Source organism: Silene latifolia, chromosome 10, assembly GCF_048544455.1.
Source record: "Silene latifolia isolate original U9 population chromosome 10, ASM4854445v1, whole genome shotgun sequence".
NCBI classification, from domain to species: domain Eukaryota; kingdom Viridiplantae; phylum Streptophyta; class Magnoliopsida; order Caryophyllales; family Caryophyllaceae; genus Silene; species Silene latifolia.
In genome coordinates this window covers 16056944-16070406 of record NC_133535.1, presented here as the reverse complement: position 1 = coordinate 16070406, position 13463 = coordinate 16056944, and the positions used below count along the sequence as shown (strand labels likewise).

Below are 13463 nucleotides of genomic sequence, written 5' to 3'. Positions count from 1 at the left end.
ATACTGTAGACGGGTTTAAACAGTAAAAGTCCCCTATCATGCTTTCTATTTCCCCCAACAAACACGTATCAACAGGAACTGAATGCCACGTTATAAACATATAATCATACAAATCATGCACAAGCTAAATCCGATACACCAAGAGTTCACAAACCCGTCCCCTCAACTATTCACCAAACTACAAATTCCACTTATACATTTCCAACCATCAATTATCATCAACAGAAACCATCACAAACGTGCACATATAAAACACAACTCTCATCACACTTCCCCATGTGACCGGCTCGAGTTAATGAGGGCCAAATTGCGACTCCGGGACGTCTCCCGAGTCTTTGCGGTAGCTCCAAACAACTCTCCCCGGGTTCATTTTATTTAGACTCCCTAAATTCATTAGATTCATTTGTTTAGGTGCCGGAATCTTCGGCTCTGATACCACTTTGTAACACCCCCTCATACCAAGGTGCCTTACCAGGACCACTCTACCATGAAAGTGTGTTACCATCTCGGTTACCCGAGGTTAGTACATATCAAAAGCGTCTGAACTGAGCACATTTATTAAATGCCATAAAGGGTTAAAGTTTACATCAAACCAAAATCCAAAAACTAAGTCAACAATACAACTCCAATGTTTGACAACTAATGAAATCAAAACTAAGACTCGGGCGGTGATGCTATGACTGGTGATGACAACGCTCTCATGACTGCCCCAAGCTCACCACTAGCTATACCTGTCAAGCCTGCTCACCATCTCCGAATGGATCACCGCAGATTCCACAAACAACAACGGGGTCAGTATTACTCAATCAATATAAGACAAACAAACGAGGTAACCAGCTGATCATCCTCCAGCCCCAGTCTCCCGATCTCACACAGTAACCGACTACACACCAAAGTATGTAGCCCTGCCAGATTACCAATCGCAACAGGTTATCCTTGCCGCCAATGGGTGACCGCAGCCGCTCCCACCTAGTCCAGCTCATCAACGAGCGACTAACAATCCCTGTCCCTTAATGTGCACATCCCCTCCCATCCCCTCCCGTGGCGGGTTCCACGGAGGGCGAACTAGGGTGTGAAGCCACTCCCGCAAGTGACTCCACCACAATCACAATCACCCAACATCACAACCGTCACAACATCTCCACACCAACACCGTCACCAAAACGCTCATACTTCGATGATCAGCAGATAACAATATTTACAAACAAACATGTCTTAACAATGAACAGTAAACTGAGTAGGGAAACCCTACCTTAGCAATCAACAGTAGCACGAAACTCGGACAATCAGAAAGGCTCCTCTACGAAGTCTTCTCCTATACAATGATCACATAACACAATTACACATTGCACAACCCCCCATATTCCCAATTCCATATATGTATACAGTAACCCCAAAGTACACAAACAACATAGAAATAGAACTTACCAACAGTAGAATGAGGAATTATACACAAGAACCACGAAGATTGCACACACCACGATGCTAGAGAATGGTTAGGAAGTGATTAGGGAGTGATTAGGGTAAACGTAAAATGATGAAGTTTGAAAATGAGGTTTTAGAAACTGACGCGGGATATAAAATAACCCTAAACATTCCTTAATCAAACCGTCAAAATACGCTTCGCCAGACCGGATACTTGGTCGAGTAAAGTGTATACTCGGCCGAGTATCCTCTACTCGGTCGAGTATTCACTATACTCGGCCGAGTATTCCTCGGCAGAACCAAAACAGACTATAACAACAGCACTACTCAGCCGAGTAGGCTCTACTCGGTCGAGTAGTCACCAAAGAAAATCCGTAGTATTACACGTTCAGTTGTGTGAACAAATTGAGATTCTTGATTCTTGTAACAAACCGAGATAGAACATGAAGTTTTAGGGTTGAGGTTCTTAAGCAAAAGAAGTTTTAGAGTAGAGTTTCTTTAAGCTAGAAGTCTTGGAATAGAGTTGTTCTAAGCAAAAATCTTAAGATAGAGTTGTCTTAAGCAAAAGTCATGAAATAGAGTTGCATTGAGCAAATGCAATTAGAGTAGGTTGACGAGTTTTCTTATTGTAAGAGGATTAGTTATTTGAGTATATTTCTTAAACAAAGTAATAAAATAACGTTGGGCGTAGGCCTCACAGTATGGGCTTAACAACTTTTAAAAACATCGATTTTTGTTTGTTTATTAACTTTTACTTTCCGCTGCATTAATACTCTTTCCGTCTTACAATTTACATTTTGATTCAACTGTTAACTTCATTGTGACATATACTGAGCTGAATTCGTATACTTTTAACAACTCAATAGTTCTAAGTATCATCACCTCAATTATTCAAAGTATTGTCATAGCAGTTTAGTCTTATGTCTAAAGTTTATTATCAAAGAGGCTTAATTACAAGCTTAAAAATTTTAATTAGACACCTAACTTACCGCCCCTTCCCCTCTTAGGTGTTATGGCTCTTGATTCTTCAATCCGCTATATATTTAAAGAATAGGCCGGTTATCTCAAAATTTTGCCCACAAAATGCATTTTCTTTATATAAGAAAACTAATAACAATTAAGTACACATTCACTGAGTAAGAAAAATTCTTCACCAAAAAGAAAAAAAAAAAAAAGTAAGAGAAGTCGTAAAAATTACGTAGTATAATTTGTTTTATTATAATATTTTCTTTTCAATAAAATTAATGTTTACGAACAATGGATGATATGCAAATATGATCGATCAATAATCGGTAAATTTATTATTTACGACAATTACACTCTTCCGTCATTTCCCTTTAGGAACATATACTTATCCTTTCGGGTCAAGTTTGTGCACTCAAACCCCAATGTAGCTGCCATTTTCCGTTGAACATCATTCGCGACGTCATATGAACTTTTACCACCAGAGCAAGTATCCTCTACCGAGAGCTGGTCCAAAAATATCACCTCATAATAGCAAAAAGGGTTCATAAAAAAGAATATTGGATCAAAACCTTTCCAACCTCGTGCCGTAGTTGGATGGAATAAGGTAGGCTTGTAGTTTAAAGCTACCGGTACTATTCGATCAGTTAGCTCAGTGAATAAAGCACTAAACCTTAAAAGAAATGGTTCACGACACGTAGTTCCCTCAGGACAGATAAATGTATCACCCTTTTTCAATTCATCCTCTATCTTTTTTGCATCAACGTCACGATCACGAGTTAGACGAATAGTTTGAAGTGGGGCAAGGATTTCAGTGACTCGCGAAAGTGAGTAAGTAACCGCCGAGATCTTTCTTCCTAGTACGGTAGCAATAACGGCCGGGTCCATGAACGCTCGATGGTTACATACGAGTAACACACCACTAGAAGAGTCGGATTTAAGCAACGACTTAGGGGGATCTCCCCTAACTTTAGTAAGTATGCCATATATTAGATTTTCATAAGGTAAGACACATATTGGCAAGGCGAGCGCAATTATAAAGCGGATGATTGCGATAATCACACCAATTGGGAACCACACGAGTATAAGGAGTGCAATGGCGGGTTTTGGGAACATTACAAGGCGGCCGTCGTGGAAAATGACTGGAAGTGGTTGGTTTTTTTGGCTTTGTTGTTTTTGGAGGTCTTCTGGGAGTTTCTCCTACAATTTAAAACATGAGACTCAATAATTATATATCACAAATTCTCATTTAAGACAGGTATATCTGTATCACAATATTGTTCGAGTAGAAAGGAGTATTATCAAGTTATTCAAATGACTTTATGCTAAATTAAAACGGAGTTTTACAAAAATGAAATGTTAAATTTATCCTTAAAAAACCGGTTTTAAATTAAATAGATGAATGGCCAAATATTATATTTATATGCAATTTAAATCGACATTGAGTGAATATGATTGATGGCTATAAGTTACGCACAAGGGAAGGGGGATTCCAACCCGTGACTTATTATCACGACTCACGATACATCAATTTTAACCAGTAGATAAGACTTCTTTGGCTCCGTAATCATTACTTTTAGTTTGTTAGGATTAAATGTTTTTGTTGTACCTAAGAAGTATAATTCCTCGAAAAATCAAATTTCTAAAATGCTCATTACACATCAAAAGCAGTAAGTGGATTATATCATATGTATTTTTTTTAGCATTAAGATGAAGTTTTTGAAGTTTAATTTAAAAAAATTGAGTTTGATTATAAAGTTTTTGAGTTTATTTACTTAAACATTGATCTCAAAAAGTTACATTATAATTCAACAAAATTACATATAAGCTCAGAAAATTTGATTTTTGATGTTATAAAACTAAAATATAGTTTATAAACTTTATAGAACTCAAAAAAAAAATACACAAAAAACTCAAAAACTCATTAAGTATGAGGTAGTACATCTGATGTAGAATTTTTTTTTCTCCATCAAAAGCAGGTTTTCGCCAATAGGGTCATTAATCTTTTCTAATCTAATTAATTTACGAATACATTTTTTTTTAAAAGAAGTGAATTCGGATGTTCAAAGAAATAAATAAGTTTGCACATCGCGTTTTAAAACAAAATTGATACGGAATACATACCAGCTCGTTTTCAGAAACCAACGTCTGAACCTGACTTAAAACAACATCGACATTTGTAAGCAAGCCGGTTGCGCGGCCAAACCGGTTCACACCAAGCTCGCTGGCAATAACCTGGTCAGCCCCCAAATGATGCTTAGCAAACCACTCGACCATAACCCTTGGGGTTTTACTCGCCACAACCTTTTTACCATATCCACTAAACACCCTCCACCCATCCATATCAATATGATCCATGTAAAACTTGGGCAACACGGCCCGACCCACAAACTCAATATCGGATATCCGAACCCCCACAACCGCAATGAAAACGGCAAGCTTAAACCCGGCATCTCTCAGACCCAATAGGCCAAGGAAACGCACAATGGGCCAAACTAGGAGAAGCAGGGCGAACCGTATTAGACCCGAGGCCTCAAATGCAACCAACATTAAGTAAGGAAACGGGTCGGGTTCCCTTATCAAACTCCCCTCCAGCTCTACCACATTAGACTCTATTGGTTTTGATTCCATAACAGTCATTTCTTTTTCAACTTTATTTTCTTAGGGAATTGTTTTTGTGCTATTTATTTGCTAAATGTAGTCTAAACATATAAGAAAATGTAGGTGAATTATATAAATGTTTTTGTTGAACCATTCAATCCAACAAAATTTGTCGTTTAATTAAATACTCCCTCCGTCCCGGTCAATTGTTGTCCTTTGATTTTGGCACAAAGACCAAGGAAAGAGGAGATGACCAATAACTAAATGACAAGTGGAACAAATTGAATGAGAATGATGAAATTACTCATCAAGTTCATTCTTAAAATAGAAAGGACAACAAATGACTGAGACACCCAAAAATGGAAAAGGACAACAAATGACCGGGACGGAGGGAGTAAATGATTTCGGATACAAGATCTCCACTTATATATTTTTTTTAAATGCTCATGGAATGGCTAAATTAATTGAATAATTTGGCTAAATTTTATAATTCAGACGGCTATTATTCTCTTGTTTATATTAATCGAATAATTTGGCTAAATTTTATAATTCAGACGGTTATTATTCTCTTGTGTTTATTTTAATTGGATAAACGGATAGCGTGTATCGAGTTAATTAGACGTGCATCGTGTTAAGCAAGCACTGTTGAGTATTTGATAAGAGGAAGTATCTTACAAGATATACAACCTGAAAGAGACGGCAATGTTGGGATCAAACTCCGTCAAGGGATTGTAATATAACTTTCTCTCCTCTATTTGGGTATAAGTCACATAACTAAAAAGTATGACAAAACCTATTGAACTATTGTTTCGCATATGAACTTTCTCTCCTCGATTTGGGTGTAAGGCAGCCAGTTTTAATGATTAACACGATTATCATCCTTAATTGTGACATACCTAAAAAAGGACCAGTACTACCGAACCCTTACTTCGTTGGTCTCCCTACACGAAAAACTATCATGCTAAATTTATATGAGAATAGCATTAGAGTTTATCATTTCGTTTCAACAAAAGATGAAAACGGGTTAAACAATGCCCCTTTTTGGTGTGATAATTTGGAAGACAGCAGGGGCGGATTTAGCCTCCTTTTACTAGGGCTATAGCCCTAGATGAATTAAAAATATATTGCAGTGCACTAAGTAGGCATTACTATAGAATGGCGCAGATGGTAATTGATATGTACAACCCGCTAGAAGGCCTGGGTTCGATTCCCATAGATGATTTTTTCTCCCCTTATTTTTTAATATCCATTCCTCACAAACTCCAATATTAGTTTTTTAGTATGAGATAATCTCTTCTTGAATATTATATATAGTATAATACTCCCTCCGTCTCGGTCATTTGTTCTTCTTTGGTTTTGGCACAAAGACCAAGGAAAGAGTTATTTTTTAATATCCATTCCTCACAAACTCCAATATTAGTTTTTTAGTATGAGATAATCTCTTCTTGAATATTATATATAGTATAATACTCCCTCCGTCCCGGTCATTTATTGTTCTTTGGTTTTGGCACAAAGATCAAGGAAAGAGGAGGGAGCCAATAGCTAAATGACGAGTGGAACAAATTGAGTGTGAATGATCAAATTACTCTATTAAGTTCATTCTTAAAATAGAAAGGACAACAAATGACTGAGACACCCAAAAATGGAAAAGGACAACAAATGACCGGGACAGAGGGAGTATATACTTATATCGAGTAAGTATTGAGTGTTATTATATTGTTACCATAATAAATATATTTGATTGATGAAAAAAAATGTATAGGACTAAAATAAAACATTTTCTTTTTAGATACTTTATTTTTGTTTATCTTAATATGTTTGATTTTTATCGTATTGCTCATGCAAAATTAATTAAAATAGTTACAATTTGTCTCGATAGAAAATTATGTCACGGTTAGTAATGGATCCGTAAAATTTTGTTTTCGGGATTCTAATCAAAATGTTAAGGCGATTTTTGCATAAAAAGTATAAATTTTATTTTATTTATCCTAAAAATTGGACAGAATAATAGCTCACTTTTCAAGTGTTCAAGAACCCGAAAACCCATACATAGATCTGCCAACGGTTTGAATTTTTTTTTTTTGACGAATCAGTTTCAATAGTTTATAAATCTAGCCCTAGATAGCTTTCGTTCCTGGTTCCGCCCCTGGAAGACAGTATGTACTTGCAACGACTTTTTTTTTTCTGCTCGCATCGTGGACGATGTGTTTGACTCAAACAGTTTGAGTTGTCGAATATTTGATGACAATGATTAATCAATCAACTTCCAAATTCCAGCTATCAGTAGATAATTTTGAATAAATGACACCCTGATATAGAATAGACGGACCAATTAAAAATGGGTTCCCTAAGATTCGGTTAGGCCGGACCCTGTACCTTACCCCGACACAAAATCTACTTAATCTAAGTATCTAACTCCTACCACGATCCAGCTTAAAGGTCATGTATAAAGCCATAAAGGATTAAAGGACATGTAAAATAAGTAGTGTAGTACTTAAGGAATTATTGGAAATGGAATCTATCGTAGAGGTAAGACCGTCTTACAGTGAGGAAAATAAGTCGGGTGACAAATTAGGAAAAGCAATGTTGGCATGGAAGGATGTGTGGGTGAAGGTGCACGGTGGTAGGAGGGGTACGTCAGCCACCCGACCCGCCATCTTAGAAGGGATTTCAGGATATGCGGAGTCGGGTCAGGTGCTCGCTGTCATGGCTCCCTCTGGAAGTGGCAAGTCTACTCTCCTGGATGCTTTGGCAGGTTGCCTTTTTTTCTTTTCTTTTTTTTCTTTTTTTTTTTTTTGTTAAAAAATACTCCCTTTGTTCTGGTCATTTGTTGTCGTTTTTCATTTTTTGGTGTCTTAGTCAATTGTTGTCCTTCCTGTTTTAAGAATGAACTTGTTAAACAATTTGACCATTCACATTAAATTTGTTTCACTTGTCATTTAATAATTGTCCCCCTTCTCTTTCCTTGGTCTTTGTGCTAAAACCAAATAATAACAATTGATCGGGATAGAGGGAATATTTAGCTGTTTTTGACTTATACGTCTTAGTTTAGTGGTTGAGATGGGATAACTGAACGAAACATTTGAGGTTCGCTTTCACCCTTTCCCTTTAATTATATATACTCCGTAATTCCGTATTAGGGGTATTAATAGGACAAAACAACTTACGAGCAGCTTGAACTCACTTCGGTCAAAAAACGCAGCTCATGTGAGTTTGACTCGAGTTCAGGCTTCGAAGAGCTTAACGAGCCAAGTCAAGTCGAGTTAACATAATTATATCTTTGTTTCACAATATCAAATACTCTGTATTATGCAGGGAGGTTAGGTTCGAACATGAGACGAACAGGAGACATCTTAATCAACGGCCGGAAACAAGTTCTTGCTTTTGGGACTTCGGTAAGATATATACGGAATATGAGCTTGCTCAAAATCTCATTTGAGACATTCCTAACCTTTAGAGAAAATAATTTCATGCAATGTAATTCATTTAATGCATGCGATGAATATGATTACGTTTTAAGTTTAAGATGGCTGGTTTAAATTAAGACTAACTAATTTAACCTTTATTATACGGAATTGGAGTTCCTGCGTGGAACCAAACAATTTTTTCAAGTTCACATAAAACATAATGATTTTACGCGTACAACAATCTTAGCTTGTTTTAGTTTTTGTGTACTACTTGTATATTGGAACCATGTTCTCGTCTCTCTTGAGACGGATATATTAAATAAGACAAAAGTGAAATGCCTAGGGAATAACAGAATGTTTGTCATATCTAAGTGGGTGATTATTTGATCCGTCTTAAACTTAAAACGGATTGTGATCGCTAGACGCTAATTGAAGAATTTGTTGGTTTACTTACAAATGAATAGGCCTATGTGACACAAGATGATTCATTAATGACAACACTCACCATAAAAGAAGCAGTGTACTACTCTGCCTTGCTTCAACTTCCAGACGCAATGCCAAAAGCAGAGAAGTTGGATAGAGCCGAAATGGCCATAAAAATGATGGGTTTACAAGATTACGTCGACACAACAATCGGTGGTCGAACAACAACCGGTATTAGCGGCGGACAGAGAAGAAGAGTGAGCATTTGCATGGAAATATTGACACGGCCGAGACTTTTGTTCCTTGATGAGCCTACTAGCGGACTTGATAGCGCTGCGTCTTATCATGTCATGAGCTATCTTGTCGCGCTTGCTCGGGAGGAACAAACTACGGTTGTTGCTTCGATCCATCAACCTAGCGGCAATGTTTTCGACCTCTTTGATAATCTTTGCCTTCTCTCTTCTGGGAAGCTTGTTTATTTCGGACTTGCCCCGGATGCAATCACGGTATTAAATCAATTCATGGATTATACAACCAGTTGTATATATGTTGCACGGTGTAGTATCTGAGCTTTGTGATAAAGTATTGAGCTTTATGTTAAATAATTTTAAATTAGCTCGGAAAAAATACATATAAGCTCAGATTCTTATACCTTGGTTGTACAATGCTTATGGTACAACTGGATGTATAATCGTATTTGTGGTATTAAATCGATATTTTATATGTTGGTATTTACAGCAGTATTTCATCTTACAATAATCGGTATGATGGAATCGATTACAATGTCTAACTTGGATTGATTCTCGCAGTTCTTCGCCTCCAATGGTTTTCCATGTCCAAGTATGAGAAACCCATCAGATCATTACCTTGCAACAATCAATAAAGATTTTGAGTTAGTAAGCACCTTCGTCTCTTAATATCTGATATCTTAATCAAAAGTTTAAGCTGAAGGGTTAAAGTCGGTTTTATATTTACCTTGAAATATATTTCTTATGAATTACTCCACAATTAAGACCTAAGGTGGCTTGTGTATGTTCTATATTAACATCATTTTGTCATTTTAACAGAGAACTGAAGAGAAGCTGAAAACTGAGAAGGCGATAAACTTTCTTGCCGAGTCTTACAAGTCATCGGAAGTATACCAGCAAGTTCAAACTCGAGTGTCCATGATGCACTGCCATGTGAGATATAGAATTCCTAGAAGAAGCCTTTCTTTGTTCATTATTATATTAATTTGTTCTGTTTCATGTAAACTCAATGCTGGCAGAGCGAGAGAGAGATATCGCCTAGTCTAGACCAGAAGGGGTCGTAATTCTATCAAGAATTTCTTACAATTCCAACATGTAGAAAATCATGAATCTAATATCTTCATGATGTTATGGTGCAAATGTAGGAAGGGCAGGAGCTAGAGAGAGGAAGCCAAGCTAAGTTTGTGACACAAACACTAGTACTAACAAGGAGGTCATTTGTTAACATGTATAGAGATCCAGGGTATTATAAACTTCGACTAGTTGTTCATGTTGGAGTTTCGATATGCCTTGGCACCATTTTCCATCATCTCGACACCTCTTACGATTCCATTCAGGTCATCCATTTCACTCTTTAATCATTGCTCGTACCGTCTTTGTGCTGAGGCTACGTATATCCGACTCACATTATCTGCTATATGCGTGAGTCCTTAAGGCACTATGGTAATGTTGTTGTTGTACTATTGTTGACAGGCAAGAGCCGCGTTTCTAGCATTCGTTGGAGGATTTTTGACTTTCATGTCAATTGGAGGATTCCCTTCATTCGTGGAGGACATGAAAGTAAGCATTTTTTTGTCAGCAACAGTCAGAAATCAAACTCCTGACCACGTGTTTTTGAGAGCCCTTACCACTTATACCAACCAACTCTGGTATATCAAGTATATGTATAATACAACAATTATTAAGCAAAATGGAACAATTTAATTAAATCCATGAATTCATTATCATCCCTAGACGCAACGAGGTCCGATGAATTAACCTTGTACATAAACTGACAGATATTTGGACGGGAAAGACTAAACGGACATTACGGAGTCGCCGCATTCGTGATAAGCAACACATTATCATCCCTTCCCTACTTGTTCATCATCTCCGTCATTCCCGGGGCAATGGCTTATTACATCTCAGGCCTCAGACGAGAATTCGATCACTACATCTACTTCGCATTGCTTCTTTTCTCCGGAATTACAGTTGTCGAGAGCCTAATGATGATCGTTGCGAGTCTCGTCCCTGATTTCCTGATGGGTATCATAACTGGTGCCGGAATCCTAGGCATTATGATGCTTAATAGTGGCTTTCTACGTCTACCTAACGACATTCCTAAACCAATTTGGAAATATCCGTTGCATTATATCGACTTTGGTACTTATGCTAATCAAGGATTTTACCGTAATGAGTTTGAAGGTCTCGTTTTTTACCGTTACCAAAATGGAGCTCGCCAGATTATTACGGGTGAAGATGTATTGACGGATGTGTTGCAAATAAGAATAGACTTTTCTAAATGGGTTTATCTTGCCATCTTGTTAGGCATGGTGTTGATATATCGTGTCATCTTCTTTGCTATAATTAAAGTCGCTGAATTTCGGAAGAATTCACGTCGCACTAACTCGTAACCAGGTAGATATCAACTAGTCTAGCTAATATAGTTAATATTGGATACGAGTTAATCAGTTAATAATATCGTACCAACTCGCTCGTTATTATTTGTTGTCCTATTTTATTTTTGGATGTGTTAGTCAATTGTTGTCATTTCTATTTAAGAATGAATTTGATGGTCAATTTGATCATTTACACTCAATTTGGTCTATTTGTCATTTAGTAATTGATTCTATGTTCTTTCTTTGATCTTTGTGCCAAAACTAAAGGACATCAATAATTAACCGGGACGGAGTGAGTACTACTTTTTATGTACCATTTTTTTTTAACGAATTACACTTAATATAAAGTTTGTGAAAATCAAAACTCCCTCCATTGCTACCTTGTTTATCTTCCTAGTTTGATTTTTGAGGTCGGAATTTAGTGACTTTGATCGTAAATAAGTGAATATAATAAAAAAGAAAAATATGATAATATTTTTTTTTTGAATGAAAAAATCTTATATTTATTAATTCAGAAGACAATACTCAATCCAGGACGTGCCACGTCATTAATACAACCTTTTTTTTTTTGGAAAATTCATGTTATGGTGGGACCCGTTAGTGTGCAAAGTATTTATTTTTTCAGAATTCCGTCAATACAAACATGCGACAAATTCCGTCTTAGAACAAATACTATGAAATAATTTTATACATTCCGAATAAATGAAATTAATGACATATAAGCGGTATGAATTACAAATCGGAATAAATGAAACTAATTACAAATTATAAAATTTACATAATTTTACAAAAAAAATTGAATAACAATAAAATTACATAATTACGAGAAGGATTTATATTTAATTATGGGATTGAATTACATATAATGCGAATAAATTACAAGCATAATTTTTTAAAACTAGATAGTACGATATATTTGAAAAAAAAAATCATGACGGAGTATTTACTTACAGTTAAAAACTCGACAACTTAATTACTAGCCGCGCACATCGAAAATGGTAGGTGACAATGATAGGCTACCGAGTAAATTTACTCTTCAACAAACGTCGAGAATGTTCTTTTCCAGTTACATCACTGATCTACATTAAACATGTAGATCACTGATATAGAACTATTAGATAATTACAATAAAAATGTAAAAATAAAATATTCATACCGTCCTAAATACATACCCGTGCAATATTGTACGGGTTTAAAACTAGTATGAATATAATTGGAGAACAATTGAATCAAAAGAAAACTATACAAGTCAAACGACTTGGAAGATTATTATGGGTGGAGAAAGCCTCTATTTCCTTGCAGATATTACTCAGCAAATTTCCCGAATAAGAAAAATGTGAAAAACCCTATTTACCCTTAATAGACTGCTTGAAAATTCTATGGATCCGATAAATATAGTTAAGAAGGGGAGTGAATTATGTATATAGCGTTTTTCTTTAATTTATGAATTAAATTTAAGTTTTATATATTACTACACAAAATAAAATAAACAAAATGAAAAATAAAACAATAAAGAGAATTGGCACAACATATTTGTGAAGTGGTTCGATCTTACAACCAATCAACTAGAGAACTACATCTACTATTGCTCGATTATTTATTTAGTACCTTTTTCAGAATTCCCCTACTACTAAGAGAATAAAAATTCTCTTAATTTACCCTCCAAAATGCATTTATCTAACTAAGGAAATAAGTAAAACTTTCTTTCATTAAACTATTATTTTTTCATTAAAATATAATCTTATAATTAACTATAATCTTTTGCTTAAATTCAAAATTATAATTTTGTTTAATAAAATAAAATTGGCGTTAAACAATAAAATATAATTTGGTAATTTTCGTTAATGCAATAATTATAACTTTAGAGAATTTGACACATTCTTACTATTAGTTTCGTGTGGAAAAAAATCATTAAAATAGTTGGATAAAATTTATAAAATGATTCTTAGTTTTATGGTAAAATAAAAATATTTTCATAAAAATACACATTTCATAACTTTACAATTCTCTTTGATTAG

The 13463-nt window shown here is 35.6% G+C and overlaps 2 protein-coding genes across 2 annotated transcripts; one reads left to right on the top strand and one right to left on the bottom strand.

Moving 5' to 3' along the window:
• Window positions 1-2739: 2739 nt before the first annotated feature.
• LOC141607180 (glycerol-3-phosphate acyltransferase 7-like) lies at window positions 2740-5028 on the bottom strand. Its single transcript, XM_074426542.1, has 3 exons — window positions 4446-5028; window positions 3862-3879; window positions 2740-3572 (listed from the first exon to the last, which is right to left on the bottom strand). Exons 1-3 carry the CDS (start codon window positions 5026-5028, stop codon window positions 2740-2742), a joined length of 1434 nt encoding a protein of 477 aa, XP_074282643.1.
• A 2544-nt stretch (window positions 5029-7572) lies between these two features.
• LOC141607179 (ABC transporter G family member 1-like) lies at window positions 7573-11460 on the top strand. The gene is made up of 8 exons (XM_074426541.1): window positions 7573-7744; window positions 8305-8384; window positions 8861-9325; window positions 9629-9715; window positions 9887-10000; window positions 10213-10404; window positions 10541-10627; window positions 10846-11460. Exons 1-8 carry the CDS (start codon window positions 7573-7575, stop codon window positions 11458-11460), a joined length of 1812 nt encoding a protein of 603 aa, XP_074282642.1.
• Window positions 11461-13463: the final 2003 nt, after the last annotated feature.

Bases quoted from the DNA above. Each gene is read 5' to 3' on its own strand.
- LOC141607180 (XM_074426542.1), bottom strand. From the start codon at position 5,028: ATGACTGTTATGGAATCAAAACCAATAGAGTCTAATGTGGTAGAGCTG.
- LOC141607179 (XM_074426541.1), top strand. From the start codon at position 7,573: ATGTTGGCATGGAAGGATGTGTGGGTGAAGGTGCACGGTGGTAGGAGG. The intron at 7,745-8,304 runs GTTGCCTTTTTT...TGTATTATGCAG, and splicing joins TCTCCTGGATGCTTTGGCAG to GGAGGTTAGGTTCGAACATG. The intron at 10,628-10,845 runs GTAAGCATTTTT...ATAAACTGACAG, and splicing joins CATTCGTGGAGGACATGAAA to ATATTTGGACGGGAAAGACT.